General features: G+C 41.1%; 1 protein-coding gene across 1 annotated transcript; it reads left to right on the forward strand.

The window, feature by feature from the left end:
* Positions 1 to 8333, forward strand: PSMD7 (proteasome 26S subunit, non-ATPase 7). The gene is made up of 7 exons (XM_036275834.1): positions 1 to 185; positions 2485 to 2576; positions 3403 to 3495; positions 4412 to 4509; positions 5022 to 5102; positions 7218 to 7309; positions 7854 to 8333. The coding sequence occupies exons 1-7, from the start codon at positions 112 to 114 to the stop codon at positions 8290 to 8292; spliced, it is 969 nt and encodes a 322-aa protein (XP_036131727.1). The 5' UTR covers positions 1 to 111; the 3' UTR covers positions 8293 to 8333.
* Positions 8334 to 23264: the final 14931 nt, after the last annotated feature.

Genomic DNA, 23264 nt, shown 5'->3' on the forward strand with positions numbered 1-23264 from the left:
GGAAGGGGAGGAGCTGGGCCTAGAGAGAGGATCCGCGAGAGTCCCTGCCGCTGTGGCTGCCTGTGTTTGCGCGTCGCAGGGAGCGGAACCTGGCGGGCGAGGTGTGTCACGATGCCGGAGCTGGCGGTGCAGAAGGTGGTGGTCCACCCCCTGGTGCTGCTCAGTGTGGTGGATCATTTTAACCGGTGAGCGAGCGGCGCGGGGCGGTCAGTGGGGCCGGCGGCACCTTCACTGCTGAGTCACGGGCGCTCTGGGAAAGGCGCAGCGGCCGCCTGAGCGCTGATGGGCGGAGGGCGGCCCTGCCTCGCCGAGGGACCTAGCCCAGCCTCGGTTCGGGAAGCCCACGTCACCCAGCATCGCCCCTCCCGCCCCGGCCGGCACTCTGGGGCCTGAGCCGCCCATTACTTTGCCCCAGTCGGCTGCTGGAGTATGGGGCAGCCTTCCATTTGGCCCGGATCCCCCAAGCCTCGTGCCTATCTGTCACACCACCCGCCCCTCTTCACCGAGAAGACTCGGTGTCTCATAGGAAAGCCCGTCAGACCCTAGCTTGGGTGCCTTTGAAGACTGTCACCGAAATTCTGGTCTCATTATTCTGAGGGCTCCCTGGAAGAGCTGTGGTTTTAACTTGTGAAAGTTTCTAAGCAGGAGTCTGGTTTAATCATACCGGAAGACGGAGATGAGGTGTCAAGATTTTCTTTGAAAAGTGAGATCAGTTGGAGACTTGGGCATTAGTGAATAAAATAAGGAAACATCCCCAGATGTTTCTCCCGCCTTCCCTTGCTTGTTTTCAGGTTGTTCATCCCGCTGGACCTGTTACACGTGTTCATAAGTTTTACAAGATAATTACTTGAATTGGCTAATGTAAAGACCCAGTTGGGAGCATCTGCTGTCCAGTCAGAGGTTTTTTTGTCTGTTTGTTTGTTTTTAAGTCCTTACCCATAGATTTTTTTTTTTCCCCAGACAGTGGGAAGGGGAGAGAGAGAGAGAAACATATGTGAGAGAGATACACCAGCTGGTTGCTTCCTGCTGGACCCCAACCAGGGCGGGAACCCAACCATAACTGAGGCACGTCCCCTTGACCTGAATTGAACCTGCACTTTGTGGTCCACAGGCCAACTCTCTAACCGCTGAGCCAAACCAGCCAGGGCATCTAGTCAGAGTTTTTAAGTACCCATTTACTCTCTAGCATCTTCTTTGTACAACTGATTCGACCATAGCCAAAAACAAACTCGAGACTTTGAGGTTTAGGGCCCCCAGTTCAGTTCCATTGCTTTATAGGCCCCTCAGCCTAACAAGATATGTTTGCTTTCCCACTGTACAGTAATTACCATTTTTCTCCCATAGGATACTAGGGGTGCTAGTGGGGTAGTCACCATTTTTATTCTATTCAGTAAACTCAACAAACACTGCTAGCTGCTGTGTCAGATAATAAATGTAGGGTTTTTATAAAAGACAAATGATTTTTGTAAACCAAAAGAAAAGCCAGTAAGCATAGATAATAATTTTGAAGTGTGCAAAGTCAGTGCTTAAGATTTCCAAACAATCAGAACCACCAGAACACAGAATCCTTAACTTTGTTTGATACAAACTCCAAATTTAGTAAGCATTTATAAATTTGCCAAACCATCTGATTCCGTTAAATCAATGTGAAACCAGCGACTGTTGAGGAATCATAGTTCATTTCACAGTGGCTTTTGTCTTTCCTTTGAACATAGAGTTGTATTGTGCCTGTCTCACTTGCTACACTTGTAGCTCCTTATGACAGAATCCCTAAGGTTTGATATGGAGCTAGAAATTCTGAAGTAAAATCTTTTGCATTAATCTTTTTCATGCTCTCAGTGTGATTAGTCGCCTGCTCACTTCTGACTTCCTAATTAAGCCATCCAAAAAGACCACAAATGACATACACATGCCTCTGGGTCAGAAGCACTTTCTGAGCCTCAAGCTGGTTCAAAGAATTATAACATCTGGTGGGGCTTGTCAACATGGAATAGTTATCATCAAGCTGGACCATAAAACTGGTTTTACTTTAGCATCTTTATTCTTGAAAAGATTCAAGGATAGAGAAGATGAGGAAAGTTTAAAGGAGAGAGGTAAGCTGCAAAGAAAAATAAAGTTAAATGTGGTAACATAAATATGTTTTTCAAACATCAACCAAATAACATTTTGAAACTCTTAAGTTGGGGGAGTTTTTGTTTTCTCCATTTTAAATTTGTATGAAGTTTGAGGTTTTTTCCAAGTTTATATTGCTTTGCAGTTAACAGTGAGTAAAAACTGCCCGTGTGTAAAGTTCATGAGTTACTCACTATATTTATTAGAATTTAAGATTAAAAAGTAACTTAACTCTATTACATTTGTTTAGTGGGATTAGTTTCCAGGTAAACTCACTCAATTATATCTGTGCCATTAATATTTCCTATTGAGTATCTAATTGTTGGCATATCCTCTGTGTGCCTATAGACTGACCTCTGCTTTCTCATTCAGAATAGGCAAGGTTGGAAACCAGAAGCGTGTTGTTGGTGTGCTTTTGGGGTCATGGCAAAAGAAAGTACTCGATGTATCCAACAGTTTTGCAGGTAAAAGACAAATTTTACATTTTCTGAGCATGGTTAAAATGTAAATTAACTTTAAAATAAAAAGAAAGAAACTTTCTGTGTTTGCCATTTTTTATTGCAACCCAGGATTCTAGTTAAGAATTGCTGTGGTGTAAAAAAGGAGGCTAAAGGCTACACACAGAAGTGGATAGTAAATATTTTAACATGCAGGCCATACAGTCCATTGCAACTGCCCGGCTCTGCTATTGCAGCAGGAAAGCAACTATGACAGTATGAAGACAAATGAGTGGCTGTGGTCTAGTAAAACTATAAAAATAGTTGATGTAGTTTGTTAATCCATGCACTATTAACCATGGTTATGGGTTAGCATGAGGGAGTTGGAGACCATTACCCTTCTATTGTTTCATGAATCTTTACCAGAACATGTCAATGTATTTTATGGTTAGAGCGACAAAACAAAGAACAAAATAATCGTTGGAATGACCCCTGGACTAGAGGTAACTAACTCCAATGTCTAAAAGGACCAGATAGTAATGTACTTTGCCAAATGGGAAACATTAGGGAGTGATGAGGCTTTTATAGCATGTCCTTTTTAAAGGGTTTAGCTTCTGTCTGGCTCTAACCAGTTGTTGGCATGTCTTCTGATTTTTCAGGAGAAGCTGGAAGCCTGGATTTTTATGTGAAACCTCCCATTTTTTAATGAGAGCAATTAAAAAATAATTTTATTACTATGTTGGACAAACCACCAATGTGGATCAGATCTAACCTAGGAGTATCTGACTAACCTGTGCTCTAGAGTTCTACCCAGCACCCTAAACTAAATCTTACCTTTTTTTTTCCTCTTTAGTCCCTTTTGATGAAGATGACAAAGATGATTCTGTCTGGTTTTTAGACCATGATTATTTGGAAAACATGTATGGAATGTTTAAAAAGGTCAATGGTATGTCTTGTTTTGTTTGTTTTGGGTTTTTTGTAGTGTGTTTTTTTTTAAGAAGGTGTTGTGGCATTAATTTACATGTCTGTGTGTGCAGCATTTTTTCTTTTTTAAGTATTCCCTTTGTTTAATGTCAAGGGCCCTTTCTTTATCTAGACTTCAGTAAGACTGATGGTGGTAAAAGAATGAGGTAGAATAAATGAGAAAGTAGAATAGCAATTTAAGACTACCTAATTTTGGGGGGAGAGAGCTAGCCCTCTCTGCAGCAGAAAAGCGAAGAACTATCATATAAACTCCACCTGCCTGGTACCACCAGGATAAATATGTCTCTCCGTCATGTGTATCATTTTCATTTTATTTCATTACAGCAACCACATTGCTGTGGGAATGTTTATTCCTGCAACACTCAGTCGTAGGCTATGTGACACGAACCTGCATTTATATATTGCCTTAGAATTATTTTCTGGTTGCTCTCATGTTTTACTGGTCTCCTAAACTAGTCTGAGATGTGGATGTCTCTGGATTTCCCTTGCTGCTTATTCTGAGAATTCTTTGAGTTTTACATTTTATAAATCAAGATTTAAAATAGATGTCTTAGCCCAGCCAGTGTGGATCAGTAGTTGAGCATCAACCCATGCACCAAGAGGCCGCAGCTTCAATTCCCAGTCAGGGCACGTGCCCAGGTTGTGGGCACGGTCCCCAATGCTGGGCATGCAGGAGGTGGTCAATCAATGTTTTTATCTCTCTCTCCCTCTCCCTTCCTCTCTCTAAAAGCAATAAAGAAAAAAAAAAATTTAAATAGATGTCTTAAATTCTAGAACAGGTAGAGAATATAACAACTGGAGTTTTTACCCTTTCGGAGGGAATTACATAGATCTTTATATCACAGTTCAAACCCACTTAATTTTTTTTCCCTTCCCAGCCAGAGAAAGAATAGTTGGGTGGTACCACACAGGCCCTAAACTACACAAGAATGACATCGCCATCAATGAACTCATGAAAAGATACTGCCCTAACTCAGTGAGTGGACTCTATCTTTAAAACTCTTGAATGATAGTCTTTGCCTGTTTACTTAAGTAAGAGCATCCTAGGAAAGATTTGGATAGAAAATCATTTCACTACTTTTTCTCTGTAAGCTTGTGCTAATTTGTAGTGTTTTGTGTAGTATACAATAAGCCAATATATTGAATAAGCCACTAAGTGCCAGGTATATAAGTTATCTTCCTTAATCCTCTCAGTAATTATATGAAGCTGTTATCCTGTTTACAATGAGAAAAGTGAGGTTTAAAAAGATTAGTAAGGTCTCGTAGGTGGTGGGGCTAGGTTGACTGTTTTGACTCTGTTTTCCTTGTGCTTGATAACCATATTATACCACCTCTGGAGAATAGAGTAAGTGATGAGGTAATTTGAATGTAAAAATCTGGCTCTTGTCTGGTTGAATGAAATTTGTTCAGTACTCATGATCAGAAGAATGGCAGTTATTTCTATATACTCAGTGTGAAGTGGTTTGCTAAGATGTGTTTTTCTACAAGGTATTAGTCATCATTGATGTGAAGCCAAAGGACCTGGGACTGCCCACAGAAGCATATATTTCAGTGGAAGAAGTTCATGATGTAAGTCATTTTGCTATTAGCCTAGAATAGATTTGCTACTTATTAGGCAATTGTTTTGGGGTGGGTTTTTTGTTGTTTTCTATTTTTAAGTCAACAAATTCTTTACCTGTTTATAACAAGAAAAGGTTGTTGGTTTCTGTTAACAGTTTGATATTATGGTTTTTCCCTTTGAGTGTTTGAATGGCCACATTTTAGAAATGAGAGCACCATAGAAATCTAAAGTCCCCTTTTACAAATGAAATTGAGGCCCAAAGTACTCAGATGATTGCCCAGAGGTGTTCACAGCAAAGTAAATGCAGGGCCTGGTAAGCTTAGCCTTACTCTAAGGGCCTTTCCACTTGAAGATTTTCCTATCTCCTTGAAGATTTTCAATCCCTATAGATTAGAGAATAGGTTTCCAAATAGAGTAGGACAGAGCTGCCTGGAGCCAGACCCATCTGTGTGATTTGACCCCTGAATACTCAGCCACTACATCCAGTACCTACTCTTAGGTTCATTAGCTTGTGCTTTAGGTATAGACATAAAGAGCTACCAGAATATATCTTCACTCTATTTCCAGGAAAATTGAACTCTGACTCTAGGATAGGATTTGAGGTAAAAATGTGTTTTGTTAGGAGCATAAAATATTTGCACTTAGAAGTGTGCAGATAGCTTAATCTTGAATTGCCAAAGTCAAAAGCCTGAGGGATAGATTGAAGTCTGTCTTTAGATTTAGATATGTAGTATTTATTCTTATATTCAGTTTTTAAATCTGGAAAGAGATATTTAAGGTTAGCTTTCTGTAAATGGTCCTTGCACTGAGCTCTATCTTCCTGTTACTCTTTTTGCCTTGCTACCAGGGAGCTTAGATCTCAATTTATTGTCTGGTTGCCATAAGGCTTTCATTCTTGTCTTGATACAGTTGTTTTTAAGTTAATCTTTACCTTGCCTCTTTCAAAAAGGAATCTGAGGCAGCTTACGCTCATGCATGCACGCGTGCATACACACCATTGAAGCAAGATTTTTAAATAGTGGATAGAGGGGACATATGGGTCACATAAGATGAAGCCAGGGGAAAACTAGTACCTGAAAAAGCATACCATGACGTCCTCAAGATCATTAAAGGCTCACCATCCTATCAAACAAAGCCAGGAAGAAAATTGCATTGGCAGGATTCGCACTGTCCTGGATAAAATAACAACAGCTAAGGTTAATACTGCTTGGTAGAAGTTAAGTGATTTATTCAAGGTCCTACAGCTCCCTTGTCACATACATAGCAGAGCCAGATTTTGAACTCAGGCAGCCTGGCTGTTCATAGCCTTTACAAGACATTTACAGCCTCTTCTGGCACTAGATCTGAGGAAATTCTCTCCTGAGTCCCATCTGGAAGTCACTAGGTGATGTGAACCACACCCCCCCAGCAGATCCTTTGATAAATTCAGGCCACCAGAAACCCAGTTGTTCTGACTGTATCATTTTGGTGCTCTGGTATTATTTAGTCCAAGGGACAATAGATGGTTAAAAGTTACATTTCTGAAATAAGCTTGCCTCAAATACAGATATTTTGTATATTGCCTTTTCTAGAAAGAACTATGTACTTTAAAAATCAGTCTAATCCAGACTTCCCTGAATGTCCATCCCCACCCCCACTGTGGGTTTGAGAGGATTATCAAGAATTTCCTCAGAAACGAGCTAATGATGCCCCAGGGTACTTTGTCACTGAGCTGGGCCACTGTGATGTTAGCTTAGAACACTAAGCTTTCAGTCCCGCTGGTGTGGCTCACTGGATTGAGCATCATCCCATGGACTGAGAGGTCCCAGTTCGATTTCTGGTCAGGGCACATGCCCAGGTTGTGGGCTCAATCCCCAGTAGAGGACATGTGGGAGGCAGCCAATTATTGTATCTCTCTCACGTCAATGTTTCTGTCTCTAAAAAAAAAATAAAAACATTTTTTTTTAAAAAGAAGAAAGAAAAAGACTAAGCTTTCAAAGCAAACCTTATCCACCCTTGCCATGGGAAACCCAGTAATGTATCTATGAAGTTATTTGACTTAAAACAGAGGAATCAAGGTGTAGAAAGAAACATGAGCCCATTTGTTTGTAAGCAAATAACTATAATTAAGCCTCTTCTCCCAGGATGGAACTCCAACCTCAAAAACATTTGAGCACGTGACCAGTGAAATTGGAGCGGAGGAAGCTGAAGAAGTGGGAGTTGAGCACTTGTTACGGTGAGACTTAGGCTGGCTTCAGAATCATAAGCAGCCCAAGAGGCTGCTCAGTGTAAGGAAGTTTATCAGGAGTACACAGACCTGGGTTCTAGTTCTGGATCATCTTAAGTGTCCTGAGTTATGATTTATGTCTTTGTGGACATACACCTTGTATGGAAAGTGTAATGCTGACTGGGACTGGAACAGACATGTGAAGTAAGTATAGGCATGTGCTCTTTTCGAGCTACGTCCTTTTCAGTGAATGTAGCCAGCCAGTTTTTGCAGAGAATCTACTTGGGATGGGTTTTAAAGTGAAAAAAGTTTCATTTAAGCTCTCTTTTTTTTAATGCCCTGTGATGAGAAAAAGAAAACATATGCCTCCCAATGAAAACAAAATTAAGGCAATTTATACTCAGATCTTTGTAAAATGGAAAAGTAACATTTTTCTTTTGAAAACTTGCCCCTCCCCACAAAGCTAGGTGTTTCCTTTGAATGTGAGAACCAGTGAGCTAATACAGTAAGTACACTGATGCTTTTTCCTGCTCTTTCTTGTGGGTTATTACAGAGACATCAAAGACACTACTGTGGGCACTCTTTCCCAGCGGATCACAAACCAGGTGCATGGTTTGAAGGGACTGAACTCCAAGCTTCTCGATATCAAGAGCTACCTAGAGAAAGTGGCCACAGGCAAGCTTCCTATCAACCACCAAATTATCTACCAGCTGCAGGACGTCTTCAACCTGCTGCCAGATGTCAGCCTGCAGGAGTTTGTCAAGGCCTTTTACCTGAAGACCAACGACCAGATGGTCGTGGTGTATTTGGCCTCCCTGATACGTTCCGTGGTCGCCCTGCACAACCTCATCAACAACAAGATTGCCAACCGGGATGCAGAGAAGAAAGAAGGGCAGGAAAAAGAAGAGAGCAAAAAGGATAGAAAAGATGACAAAGAGAAGGATAAGGAAAAGAGTGATATAAAGAAAGAAGAGAAAAAGGAGAAAAAATAAAATATGTAGCTTTTTAATTTGTAAATTAAAATCTTATAAACTAACTTGTGTGCCCTCCAGAGAGTTCTTTTCATTTTAAGTGCTTGTTAAAAAGCTGTACTGATGAGAGCTCTCTGCCTCAGGTCACTCTTGCCGTGGCATTACATGGAAGTGAATGGATAGAGAGACTGATCTCATACCTAAACTGCGGCATAAGCTGCTATGAATTGGAGATGTGACAACTCAGGCTTCAGATTGTGTGACAAAAGTGAAGAGAAGTAAACATTTTTGGTACTGTTTATTCTTTTATCTGTAAAACCAGGAGCTGAATTTTCCCCATCTCAAAATGGACTCTTGGGGTCTGTTTCTGGCAGTTTGCAAACTTGCTCAATGGAATGCATAAATTCCAAAAGTGCTCTGCCTCGAACTCCTCAAGTTCTGACCCTTCTGAACTCTGCTGAGAATTCTGCACCACGGGACTTTTGGACCTGTAGCTCTGGCATTCTTGGGGCTTGAGATCCAGCTCCATGTATTGTTTACCTTCAAAGATGATTAAATGGCTTGGTTTTTAAGTTTTGTGTTCTAGTCATTTTTGTCTCTGTGAGTGGCAGTCTGTTGTATTCAGAAGCAGCCCAAACAATCTTTAATTGAAGCTGCCTTAAACAATTATTTTAGACTTGGAATCTTTCAAGAAAGAATCTCACTCCTTTAAAAGGCACCTGCTATAGCAAGGAGAGTTCTCAGCTGAGCCTAGAAGACCTAGGTGCCAGTTTGTGCCTCACATTCCTCATATGAAGTCCCCAGAGCAGTCTTTCCTAAGGGACACTCAGTTACTTACTGCAGTGGGTCTGGGTACATCAGATCACAAGGTTAATGGTGATGTTACTGAGGATGGAATGAAGTTACCCCAAAAGAAGTGCTCGGGGCTCCTCTTGGAACAAATTAAATAAGTTACTTGGTCATTTGACATACAGTAGTCACTTGGATATAAATTTCCTTTCTTGAGCAGTTACAACCTCCTTAAAGTTCTGTCATGTACCATCTGGGTTGTCAATGTTTAAAAATTTAAGAACCCAATAAAATAGCACTACAACTGAGTCAATTCGGTCTCAAACCAGTGTCATGCTTCAAAGTTATCAGTTTTTAATACATAGACCTGCTAAAGAGCTAGTTAGTGGAAATTCACAAGTCAAAAATATGTATAACTGAGCTTTTATTTTATATAAATAGAAGCCTGCCCACATGAGCATTTACTTAAAGGTTCATTAAGATTCTGAGATAAAGAGGGATGGTAAAGGAAGAACTACAGACAACCAAGTTTGTTACAACAGTCAGAAATCAGGATGGTTGTGCATCTCTAACAGAAATCTGAAATACATCACAGGAGTGTTGAAGCTTTTACAATTTGGTTTCCATGTTCACAACAGACTGATCTAAGAAAGAAAATCTGGAACATTAACTCTCTCTAGGGAAGTGGGCAGGAAAGAGCCAGCATGCAATGGTTCTAAGGCTTTAGGCAGGTGGAGGAATGAGAATGTCATTCCACGAAGTGGGTCCTTTATGTCAGGGTCAGGTGGCAATCAGACCACACAGGATTCAGATCTGCCTTCAGCAGTACAGTTTGGACTTTAAAAGTTTTCCAGGGTCTAATGCCACAGGATTTTCAGTTTGCCACCACTTGATAAATTGGAATGTTCATTGAGCATCTAAGAACATTTGAATACCCAGGCCTTGTTATTTAATAGTTTGACCCACATGTGGGCAAAATTGACTTCTACCTTCCTAACAGGATCTTCAGCTCCTACATCTAACGAAAATAGCTTATAGCCTCTAGAGTCACTTAGGCTCATTTCCTAAGGCAAAATTGCCATCCTATGTAAAGGTTAGCATCATAAGGCCATGATGGAGATCTTCCTTATACAAAGAGCAGCTGACTGGACTGTAAAACCCATGGCCCTCACCTAAAATGAAACCTTGCATTGGTACAGCCTGGCCATTTCTCCGCTGTTTTTGTTGCTTTGTAAACACTGAAAAAGGAAGAAGTCTGATCCCAAGTCTGGATCATATCTGTAGCTGTAATATTACATTTACTTGCACTGCCAAAGACTTCAGAATAACTTGCTCCAGAGGTTAGGCTTCTGCTACATGTTACAGAGACAATGGTATTTATTCATTACTGGTTTTGTCCGATGACATCTGAAATCTTCCTGAACTTATAAGTTAGTTCTTAATGTAAAGATGGAAACTATCAGAATGAAATGACAGCTTTGGGCCAACTAGTTAGTTAAATGATATTTAATTTTGCTTGGACCATTAATCACTAAAGGGATAAAAGGGAAGTAATCTTACTAAGAGGCTACCATATTACTTCACCAATGTACTAGACGCAAAGTAAATCTTTCCAGCAGGAATTAGCAACCTAGAATCTCACTCCAATTTCTAGAGGACCCTTCAGCTGTGAAAACTCAACCATATACAATTACTTTCACTTCAAATAAATGACTTAACACAGGCCCTCATACAATAATGAAATATCCCATTCACTGGGGAAGTTATGAACAAGCCTTTTATTCTGTCCTTTTCCTACAAAAATATCTACAAGTCTGAAATAAGACTTGAGAATGAATTAGGGTTGTGTGCGACACTACAACACCCTAACATTACTTCACCTGCCCCATCCCAGGAGATGGGACATGTTGGGAAGGCAGAGAACATTGGATTTATGTGACCCACAAGAAAAGATTGCTACAACTTCCCTAAACAAATTCACTCCAAATTGTATATAATATAGACGAGCACTGATTTGCATATCCCCATGCCATTGGCATCTATATTTGCCCAGACTTGAGATCTTTCAAAAAGTTTAATGGCTATTCTTTTTTTTTAATCCTCACCAGAGGACATTTTTGCACTTTATCTTGAGATATAGAGTGGGAGGGAGAGAAGGAGGAAGAGAGAGAGAGAGAAACATCGATGTGAGAGAGACACATTGAGTGGTCGCTACCCACCCGGCCCCAGGTGGGGCTGGGGACAAACTGCAACCAAGGTACATGCCCTTATCGGGAACCAAACCTGGGCCTCTCTGGTCTGTGGGCCTGCGCTCTAACCACAGAGCCAAAGCGGCCAGGGCTTAATGGCTATTCTTGTTGGGGAGTAGGTAGAAAGAGAAAACGACTCTGAAAAGGTAATAGAAGTGAGGAAAGAAAATAGAAGAAAAGAGCCCAGCTGGTGTGGCTCAGTGGTTAAGCATCAACCCACGCACAAAGAGGTCACTGGTTCGATTCCTGCTCAGGACACATGCCCAGGTTGTGAGCCAAATCCCCAGTGGGGGGCGTACAGGAGGCAACCTGATTGTTGTTCTCTCTCATCACTGTTTCTCTCTCTCTCTCTTCCTCTCTCTCTAAAATCAATAAAGAAAAAATAAATAAACGAAAGGGAGAAAAACTGTGAAAGTTGTTCTGTTTCCAGGGCCTAAATCAAGAGAACTCTTTAAGCTTTCCTCTTTTGAGCCAATCTATTCTTCAACACTAGATGGCACCATTGACCAATCTCATCTAAGCAAGAGAACCTGATTGCCAGTTCAACAGAGAATTGGGAAATCTTCCCTCGAAGTTACTTCCCATCACTTCTGCTTTGGGCTGCAGCCATCCAGGCAAGATTTTGAAGGAAGCTGGTGAGTTGCACGGGTGCAGTTGCCACACCCCCACCCTCGTTATACAGTAAACCCTTGATTTTTCGGACCTTGATTTAAAGGACTTCAGATTTAACGTACTTCAGATTTGATGGACAAAATTTCTGGTCGGTATGTCAAATGTGAAAATTAACACCTTGTTCATTTAAAAATGTTTTTAATCAAGATTTTCTTGTAATTAAATTAACAGGGTATTTTTTTGTTATTAATTCACTGTTATTTTTAACAAATTATAGCGAATAGGCCACAAACACTGTAGTAGTTTGGAAAAAACACTGTAGTAATTTCACCTACATAAATATTACATATCTACAACTATAGTCTACATATTTAAATCCAAGAGTCACCGCTACTAAACAATGTTTAGGGAATGATTAGCTTGTGATCACAACACATTACACTCGGTATTGGTTCTGTTGTCACATAGCATGACTTTCTGCAGCAGTTTTTGTTTGTTTACTTTTTTTCTTTATTGACTTTAGAGAGGGAGGAAAGAGAGAGAAACATCGATGAGACAGACCATCAACTAGCCGCCTCCTGTATGTGCCCCACTGGGGATCGGGCCCACAACCGGGGCATGTGCCCTGACCGGTAATCGAACCGGCGACCTCTTGGTACATGGATTGACGCTCAACCTCTGAGCCACCCCGGCTGGGCTCTGCAGCAGTTTTAATATGTGGGGACTGATGTTTCCACGTGCACTAAACGACACCTCAGCCATGTGCATTTGTTTACTAGGGGTGACTGGTGAATGCATGCATTTAACTAGATCTATTCAGTATAAATTTTAAATTACAGAAATACAAAAAACTTTTCGATGAAATTAAATTTTTTAACATGCTTAGTTTTAATTACACAAATATGTCTACATAAATAAAAACAGGTAAACTAATTTGTCAATTTTTTTTTTACTTTTTAATTAATTTATTTTTTTATTAATTAATTTTTGTTACAGATGTTTCTTTTTCCCCCACTGATTCCCCCCTCCCCCTCCCTCCCTGCCCTGTCCCCAGTTTGTTGTCCATGTCCACTGTTCATGCATACATGCATATAAGTTCTGTGGTTTATCTCTCCCCCACCACCCCCTCTTCTGGGGATTGTCAGTCTGTACCCCACTTCCACGTCTCTGGGACTACCCCATTCCTCAGACTGTTATGTTCATTATATTCCACAAATAAGTGAGATCATATGATACTTGTCTTTCTCTGTTTGGCTTGTTTCACTTAGGATGATATTTTCCAGGTCCCTCGATGTCACCTCAAAGGATAAGAGATCTTTCTTACAGCTGCATAGTACTCCACTGTGTATATGTACCACGGCATTTTTATCCATTTGTCTACTGGTGGACACTTGGGCTGTTTCCAGATCTTGGCTATTGTAAATAGTGCTGCTACAAACATGGGGGTCCATATATTCTTTCTGATTGGTGTTTCAGGCTTCTTAGGGTATATTCCTAGAAGTGGGATCACTGGGTCAAATGGCAGTTCAATTTTTAATTTTTTGAGGTAACACCATATTGTTTTCCATAGTGGCTGCACCAGTCTGCATTCCCACCAGCAGTGTACTAGAGTCCCCTTTTCTCCACAACCTCGCCAACACTTGTTGTTTGATGATTTGTTGATGGCAGCCATTCTGACAGGTGTGAGGTGATACCTCATCGTTGTTTTAATTTGCATTGTTGTTTTAATTTGCATCTCTCTGATCATTAGTGATGATGAGCATTTTTTTCATATGTCTCTTAGCCATTTGTATATCCTATTTGGAGAGGTGTCTATTTAGTTCCTCTGCCCATTTTTTAATTGGGTTCTTTGTCTTCCTTTTGTGGAGTTGTATGAGCACTCTATATATTTTGGAAATTAACCCCTTATCTGATATATCATTGGCAATTATGCTCTCCCATACAGTGGGTAGCCTTTTCATTTTGATGACTGTATCTTTCGCTGTGCAGAAGCTTTTGAGTTTGATGTAGTCCCATGTGTTCATTTTCTCCTTCGTTTCTATTGCCTTAGGTGATGTATCAGTGAAAATTCTGCTGTGTATGATGTCTGAAATTTTGTTGCCTACAGTTTCTTCTAGGATTTTTATGGATTCATGAGTCACATTTAAGTCTTTTATCCATTTTGAGTTTATTCTTGTGTATGGTGTAAGTTGATGGTCTAGTTTCATTTTTCTGCATGTAGCTGTCCAATTTACCCAGCACCATTTATTAAAGAGGCTGTCCTTACTCCACTGTATGCTCTTGCCACCTTTGTCAAATATTAATTGAGCATATTGCCTTGGGTCCATTTCTGGGTTCTCTGTTCTGTTCCACTAGTCTATATGCTTGTTCTTGTGCCAGTACCAGGCTGTTTTGATTACGGTGGCTTTGTAGTATAACCTGAAATCTGGTAATGTGATCTCTCCAACTTTGTTCTTCCTTTTCAAGATTGCTGTGGCTATTCGAGGTCTTTTTTGGTTCCATATGAACTTTTGAGTACTTGTTCTAATTCTGTGAAGTATGCCGTTGGTATTTTGATGGGGATTGAATTGAATCTAGAGATTGCTTTGGGTAATATGGACATTTTAATGATGTTAATTCTCCCAATCCATGAACAGGGTATGTGCTTCCACTTTTTTATATCTTCCTCTATTTCTTTTTTCAATGACCTGTAGTTTTCTGCGACTAGGTCCTTTATTTCTTTGGTTAAGTTTATTCCTAGGTATCTTAATTTTGGGCCGCAATGGTAAATGGGATTGTTTTCTTAGTTTCTCTTTCTGTGAGTTCATCATTGGTATATAAGAATGCCATCGATTTCTTGACGTTAATTTTGTATCCTGCTACTCTGCCAAATCCATTTATTAAGTCTAGTAAATGTTTGATTGAGTCTTTGGGGTTTTCTACGTATAGTAACATGTCATCTGCAAATAATGACAGTTTCACTTCCTTCCTTCCAATTTGGATCTCTTTTATTTTTTCTTCCTGTCTGATTGCTGTGGCTAAGACTTCTAGTACTATGTTAAATAAGAGTGGCGAAAGTGGGCATCCTTGCCTTGTTCCTGTTCTTAAGGGAAATGCTTTTAGTTTTGGCCCATTGAGTATGATGTTGGCTGGAGGTCTTTCATATATGGCCTTTATTATGTCTAGATATGATCCCTCTATTCCCACATTGCTGAGCGTTTTTATCAGAAATGGATGCTGGATTTTGTCGAAGGCTTTTTCAGCATCTATTGATATGATCATGTGGTTTTTATTCTTCATTTTATTTATGTTGTGTATCACATTTATTGATTTGTGAATATTGTACCAGCCTTGCATCCCTGGGATGAATCCTACTTGGTCATGGTGGATAATTTTTTTGGTGTATTGCTGGAGCTGATTTGCTAGTATTTTGTTCAGGATTTTGGCATCTATGTTCATCAGAGAAATTGGCCTGTAGTTTTCTTTCTTTGTAGTGTCTTTTTCTGGTTTTGGAATTAGAATTATGCTGGCTTCATAAAATGAGTTTGGAAGTCTTCCTTCTTCTTGAATTTTTTGAAATAGTTTGAGGAGAATGGTTATTAGTTCTTCTTTGAATGTTCGGTAAAACTCCCCCGTGAAGCCATCCGGGCCTGGGCTTTTGTTTGCTGGGGGAGTCTTGATTACATCTTCAATTTCTTCTGTTGTTATTGGTCTGTTCAAGTTTTCTATCTCTTCCTGGTCCACTTTTGGGAGACTATGTGTTTCTAGAAATTTGTCCATTTCGCTTAGATTGTTGAATTTGTTGCCATATAACTGTTCATAGTAGTTGTTAACAATCTTTTGTATTTCTGTGGTGTCGATTGTTACTTCTCTTTCATTTCTGATTTTGTGTATTTGGGTTCTCTCTCTTTGTTCCTTGGTAAGTCTAGTTAAGGGTCCATCAATCTTGTTTATCTTTTCGAAATACCAGCTCTTTGTTTCACTGATCCTTTGAATTGCTTTTTTGGTCACTATGTCATTTATTTCTGCTCTGATTTTTACTATTTTCTTCCTTCTACTTGCTCTGTGGTTTTCTTTTTGTTTGTTCTCTAGTTCTTTAAGTTGTGAGGTTAAATAGTCTATTAGAGATTTTTCTTGTTTTTTGAGGTAGGCCTGTAGTGCTATGAACTTCCCTCTCAGAACTGCCTTCACTGCATCCCATAGATTTTGTGGTGTTGTGTGTTCATTTTCATTGGTTTTCAGGAAGTTTTTAATTTCTTCCTTGATCTCCATGGTAACCCACTCATTGTTCAATAACATGCTATTTAGCCGCCTCGTTTTCAAATGTCTTTGCATATTCAAGTTGCAATTAATTTCTAGTTTCATGCCATTGTGATCTGAGAAGATGCTTGATATGATTTCAGTCTTCTTGAACTTGTAGAGACTTAATTTGTGCCCTAACATGTTGTCTATTTTTGAAAATGTCCCATGTGCACTTGAGAAGAATGTGAATTCTGTAGTTTTGGGGTATAATTCTCTGTAGATATCTATTAAGTCCATTTGGTCTAGTGCTTCATTTAGAGTCTCTGTTTCCTTGCTACTTTTTTGTCTAGAGGATCTATCCAGTGATGTCAGCGGGGTGTTGAAGTCCCCTGCTATGATTGTATTGCTATTGATATCTCCTTTGAAATCCTCCAGAAGATTTTTAATACATTTTCGTGCTCCTATATTGGGTTCATATATGTTTTTCAAGGTTATATCTTTCTGTTGGATAGATCCTTTCAATATTATGTAGTAGCCTTCTTTGTCTCTAGTTATGGCCTTCATTTTGAAATCTATTTTATCAGATATGAGTATTGCTACCCCAGCTTTTTTTTCCTTTTTGTTTGCTTGGAAGATTTTTTTCCATCCCTTCACTTTCAACCTATGTGAGTCTTTTGTGTGAGATGGGTCTCTTGTAAACAACATATAGATGAGTCATCCTTTCTTATCCAATCAGCTACTCTGTGTCTTTTTATGGGAGCATTCAGTCCATTTACGTTTAAGGTGATTATTGATATGTACTTATTTATTGCCATTTTTGTTTAGTGTGGTTCTATTTTTCTTCCCATTTCTACTGCTAATTACAGCAGTCCTTTTAACATTTCTTGCAGTGCTGGTTTGGTGCTAATGTATTCCCTTAGACTTTTTTGTATGGGAAGCCTTTTTTGACCTTCTATTTTGAATGATAGCCTTGCTGGGTAGAGTAGTCTTGGATTCAGATCCTTGTTTGTCATGACCTTGATTACTTCATGCCATTCCCTTCTGGCCTGTAGTGTTTCTTGTGAGAAGTCAGCTGAGAGCCTTATGGGGTTTCCTTTGTAGGTAACCTGTTCCTTATCTCTTGCTGCTTTTAGGATTCTCTCTTTGTCTTTAATTTTTGGCAGTTTGATTACTGTGTGTCTTGGTGTGGGCCTGTTTGGGTTCTTCTTACTTGGAGTTCTCTGTGCTTCTTGAACTTGAATGCCTTCTTCCTTCACCAAATTAGGAAAGTTTTCTGTGACTATTTCTTTGAATATATTCTCTAACCCTTGCTCATTTTCTTCTTGTTCGGGGACTCTTATGATGCGAATATTATTACGTTTCCAGTTGTCCCATAGTTCTCTTAAGCTGTCTTTCTGTTTTTTAATCGTTTTTTCCTTTTGGTTTTCTGATTGGTTGATTTTTTCTACCCTGTCTTCTAATTCACTGATCCGGTCCTCAGCTTCCTCTACTCTGCTTTTTAGACCTTCCAATGTGTTTTTCATTTCTGATATGTCATTTTTTATCTCTTCTTGGTGGTTTTTAATTTTCAATTGGCTTATTTTCAGCATCTCTATGTCCTTACTCATGCTGTTGAGCTTCCTCAAGATCATGGCTCTGAATTCTGGTTCTGTTAACTTGTTTAACTGCACCTCATTTATCTCATCTTCGGTAGAGGTCTCTTGTTCTTTCATTTGGCTTTTGTTTCTGTTTTCCACCATTTTGGCTATCACAGTGGGCTTTGGAGTCTGCCAAATTTTTCCTGTGTGTGTGTTGGTGTTCTGCTGTTTGTGGCTCCCTCTCCTGGGTTTGCATGAGGCAGGGATGACCCACTTAAACACCACTGTCAAGTCTTAACTCTCCTGGCTAGAGTTGCTAGCCCAGAAAATGATAGTTATCCTCTAGCATTTTTTTTGCCTGGAGGCTATTTGTAGGTCACCTGAAGAACCTTGGTTTCTGAGTTGCCTGAAAAACTCCCTCAGGTGCTCAGTGTAAGAGGATTTCCCGAGGGTGGGGCAGATGCTGGTTGTTAATGGGCCTCAATTAGCATTTCAATGGCCACCAGGTGGGGTTGAATCTCTGAGGGAGGGGCCGCCGCCTCTCCCCAGGGCCCTGGGAAGGAGTAAGATGGCCACAGTCCTGCGTGGCTGCACTCAGCAAAAGCTCTGAGCACCCTCCAAATCCAGAGTGTCCCCACACAGTTCCAGTCCAGTCTGCCCTCCCTCTGCTGGAGCCCAAGGTGAGTGGCTGCTGCCAATCTCGCCTCTGTCCCAACTCTGCATCGTGGAGCCACCTGGGACTTTTAACCCGAGGGCACTGCTTCCAGCTAAGGGCGGCCGAGTCTGCGGCACCAGCCGAGGGCATAGCACCCAGCCGAGTTTGCAGGACTCAGCCGCTGTTGCTGGACGCAGCCGAGGTGGCAGCAGTTTCCCGCCGAGTCCCCTGGTCCCAGCCGAGTCCGCTGGTCCCAGCCCAGGCCGCTGCGGACCGTGGGCTCCAGGCCCCCTCTCGCGTCCTCGCAAGCCTACCAGGATTGAGTCAGTGTCCCTGGTTATGTCCTGATGATTTGTCTTTATTTTCGTTGTAAATCCAGTTGGGTCCTGGGAGATGGTCTGTGTAGCTTCCATTCACTCCACCACCATTTTTTCTAATCTAATTTGTCAATTTTTTAACATATGCATTTGGAAAACCTACTTTATTACGTAACGGACTTTCAGCTTTAATGGACACCCCCTTGCCTGAATGAGTCCCTTATATGTAGGTTTTCCTGTGTTCCGCCCACACTACTGCTTGGGCAATGAATATACAAGGTTTTCTATGCCCTTTGATGGCTCGTGCTTTGATTTTCCCACTGCTGATACCACTATTGATTTCTTTAAAGACAATTTTCAGTGATATGCTAGTAAATATGTAACAACTAGTTCTCCAAAAAAGAGGGGGAAGGGACTGATTTGTAGCCTTTGCCAATTTCCCTGGTGTAAATGACCAGGGCTAATTTCGATACAGCAACATGACCTGGGAAAGATGCACAGTAACACAGCACTGTACAGTATTACCTAAATATGGATACCATAGATACAAATACCACAAGAACACACCGGATAGTAAAATAATTAGGATATGATGCATTTTCAGTATTAACCTTTTTAGATATAGTTTATGTCACTGTAAATTTATACAATTTGCCTACTGCATTAGAATCTCGGAATCTGTTTTGAAGATGCCCTCCTGCACACATGGAAGTTAGAGAAAACCTTTATTTTGATGTAGACAAAACCATCAATCTTTTTGCCTTATGGTTACCACTTTATAGATCATATTTAAGAAGTCCTTTCCTAGCTAAAGATCTCTTTTCATACATACATGTCTGTTATACGCCACAAAATGTCTTCCTTCTCTGCAGCTTAACATGCATGTCCAACCTCTATCTATATGCTACAGCTAAAGTCTGATCAATAATAACATAATTAGTTAATCTTTTAACCAAAATAACCAAGATCCTTAGTTCATCTATTATATCTTTTCTCATTTTCAGCCCTGACTTCATCCCTGCCTCTGACCTTTCAGCATATAAAGACTCAGTTCTCTCCCATCTCACAGCACTACATTCTGCATCCTCCACTACAGCCCTTCCTCTGTCCTTTCCCAGTTGACTTTAGCAAATAGCCACCTGTGTTTATCCTTCAGACATTTCTTTAATCTTATGCAATCTGGCATTTTCCCTCACCACTCCAGTATCAGCACTCACCAAAGTCACCAGTGGCTTCCATTTTGCCAATCCAGTTGACCCTTCTCAGCCCTGACCTTGCTGACTTGACCTCTGAAAAAGGCTTCTGGCCCTGGCCAGTTTGGCTCAGCGTTAGAGCGTCAGCCTGCGGTCCAGAGAGACCCGGGTTTGGTTCCCGCTAAGGGCATGTACCTCGGTTGTGGTTTGTCCCCAGCCCTGGTTGGGTCGTGTCGGTGGCAACCACTCGATGTGTCCCTTTCATGTCGATGTCTCTCTCTCTCTCTCTCTCTCTCTCTCTCTCTCTCTCTCTCTCTCTCCCTCTTTCTCCCTCCCACTCTATCTGAAGATAAATGGAAAAATATCCTCAGGTGAGGATTTAAAAAAAAAAGTGTTATTAAGTCCAGCTGGTGTGGCTCAGTGGCTGAGCGTTGACCCATGCACCAAGAGGCCACCGGTTTGATTCCTGGTCAGGACACATGCCCAGGTTGTGAGTCCAATCCCCAGTGGGGGAATGCAGGAGGTGGCCAATTGATGTTCTCTCTCATTGATGTTTCTATCTCTCTCTCCCTCTCCTTTCCTCTCTCTCTAAAATCAATAAAGAAAAAAGGTTTTTTAATAAAGTACTATTAATATAATTCCATAGTCCCAGAGATATTCTGGAAAGTTTATATGTACTCTCATTTATCACAAATATATTGAAGCATGCTTAAATAAAAAAGACTGAATAAAAATGAATTTGAGCCCTGGCCGGTTTGGCTCCATGGTTAGAGTGGCATCGGCCTGCGGTCCGGAGAGACATGGGTTCGGTTCCCGCTAAGGGCATGTACCTCGGTTGCAGTTTGTCCCCGGCCCTGGTTGGGTCGTGTGGGTGGCAACCACTCAATGTGTCCTTTTCACGTTGAAGTTTCTCTCTCTCTTCCTCTCTTTCCCTCCCACTCTATCTGAACAAAATATCGAAAAATGTCCTCGGGTGAGGATAAAAAAAATTAAATAAAATAAATAAAAATGAATTTGAAAAGACAAAAAATGTTCTATAAATGTAAGTACTGATATCTACATTCTCATGTAACTCTAAGCAAAATATAGAACAGTGGTCCTATTCATTCAACCACACCCTGAACTAAAAATAAAACAAAATAAAGTAGAACCCTTCACACTATTCTACTTTTCCACATTTTTCTGTCATATTTATCCAGGGTACATATGGTGACTAGTTAACAATGCTGAACTGTATACTTGAAAGTTACTAAGGGAGTAGATCTTAAATATTCTCACCACAACACAACCTTAATGTTCTCACCACAACAAAATGGCAATTTTGAGAGTTGATGATGTGTTAACTAACCTTATTGTGGCAATCATTTCTCAATATATACATGTATCAAATTGTCATGTTGTATACCTTAAACTTATACAACATAATATGTCAATTATATCTAAACAAAGCTGGAAAAACTTATTTATCCAAGGGGTTCTATTACCCAATGGCAGCAACTGATTCCCCTGGGGTGGGTCCCCTGTTGGGGAGCAGTGATGGGGTAAGAGCCAAGGTATAATGCATAAGCTACTTCTCCCTACCAGTGTGAGCCAGTTACAAGGAGTTGCCAAACAAGCATGACTGAAAAATCCAAAAGTTGAAGGGTGAAATGAATTCTCTCCCAGAAGAAATAATGCTTCCAAGCCAGGGCCCACCAGAGCCCAGATGCTCATGGGGGAGGCTGCTACAGAGACGGGAATTGTGCCCCTGGAGCCAGCCTCAACTGGAGTCCTGGAGCTGCAAAACCCATCCTTCAGGCTAATTTCCTGCTGTAATGGCACCACCTATTCTGCTGTTCACCCTGTAATTACACAGGAAACAGACCCAAAATTGTCCTTGAGAGACTGGACATGACTCTTGCCAACTGGGTTTGGCTGGAGGCCCAGATAAGCACTAATGACATCTCAAGGCAGAGTGCCACAGTCACAGGCTGGGCCAGACCCAAGGCCGCCGAGACCATTAGTGCTGCCGGGCAAATGATGTCAGGCTGTGGTCTGGGGGGCAAGGACGGAAATTCCTCCCACTTCCCAGTATTTTCCTTCCCCAAGAAAAGGAACAAGAGTGGTACTAGTACCTTTCTGCCTATATTCCTGGTTAGTGTGATGTTTGATCTACAGATAATCTTCATGCCATGGCCCTTTCGTTTATTAAAAACCATGGCCACATTCAGAACCCAGAGCATGGGAGAGATGCTAATCCAAGAACATTTCATCTGACCTAGGATAGTGTATTAATTAGTTATCTATCGCTGTGTAACAAATCACCATAAACTTCAGCAACTTAACACACATTGTTACCTCACAGTTTCAGTGGGTCAGGAGCCCGGCACAGCCTAGCTGCATCCTCCACTCAGGCATGTTCACGGGTAGCAATCAAAGTGTCGGCTGGGTTGCAGTCATCTCAGGTTCCAAGCACACGTGGTTGGCGGCAGGATTCAATTCCTCATGGGCCTCAGTTCCTCGCTCGCTGCTGATAGGAAGCTCCCTGCAGGCCCTTGCCACATGGGCCTCTCTAACAGGGCAGCTTGCTTCATCAAAGCACATGAGCCCAGCCGATAATGGAGAGTTAGCTCACAAATAGTAAGTCATAATCTTTTGTAATTTAATCACAGAAGTGACAGCCCATCACATTTGCCAAACTCTATTGGTTGGAAGCAAATCACTAGCCCAGCCCCACTTAAAGGGAGAGGTAACACCAGGAGGGTGTGAATACCATGAGGGGGTTATAAGGGGTGTCACATGAGAACCCTGCCTCTCACAGACAGGAACAAGAATTCACCAGGGTTATCCATAAATCCATAAGAAGCTACAGTGTGTTCTCTTTTTTAATCTCAGTGCCTAATTAATGTCTTAGAATAAAGACAATGTTAGTGGAAAATGCAGAGGTAAAATATCCCTCTTATTTATAAATAGGACCATCTATTGCCACCATTGGCTTTGGAAATAACAAAACAAAGCAACCTTGAATGAGGAACCCAGTCAGTCTCAGAGAAGGGAGGAGCAATGGGCTTCATTGTGGCTGATTGGCAAAAACTCCCAAGACCCCATTAAAATGACAGTCAATGAATGTAAAAGATGTCCCATTCAGCCTGGGCCATTTGGCCCATTTAAGAGGTAGCATCTGAGGGGTGGACAAGGGACTTCAACATGTCTCTGAAAAGAGTAAAGTGGGAGGAGTGGCCAGTAGCAGGAGCCACAGCCAACTCACACAGGAAGGAGCTTAGCCAAGGAGGATTCTAGTGAACCCTGCAGAACTTGGGAAAGGCTCAGGCTTGAGACAGGTGAAGTTACTGGCATGGGGTAAACATGGGCAGATTAACTGAAAATCAATATAACAACAG

Source organism: Molossus molossus, unplaced genomic scaffold (genome assembly GCF_014108415.1).
Source record: "Molossus molossus isolate mMolMol1 unplaced genomic scaffold, mMolMol1.p scaffold_m16_p_21, whole genome shotgun sequence".
Lineage (NCBI taxonomy): Eukaryota > Metazoa > Chordata > Mammalia > Chiroptera > Molossidae > Molossus > Molossus molossus.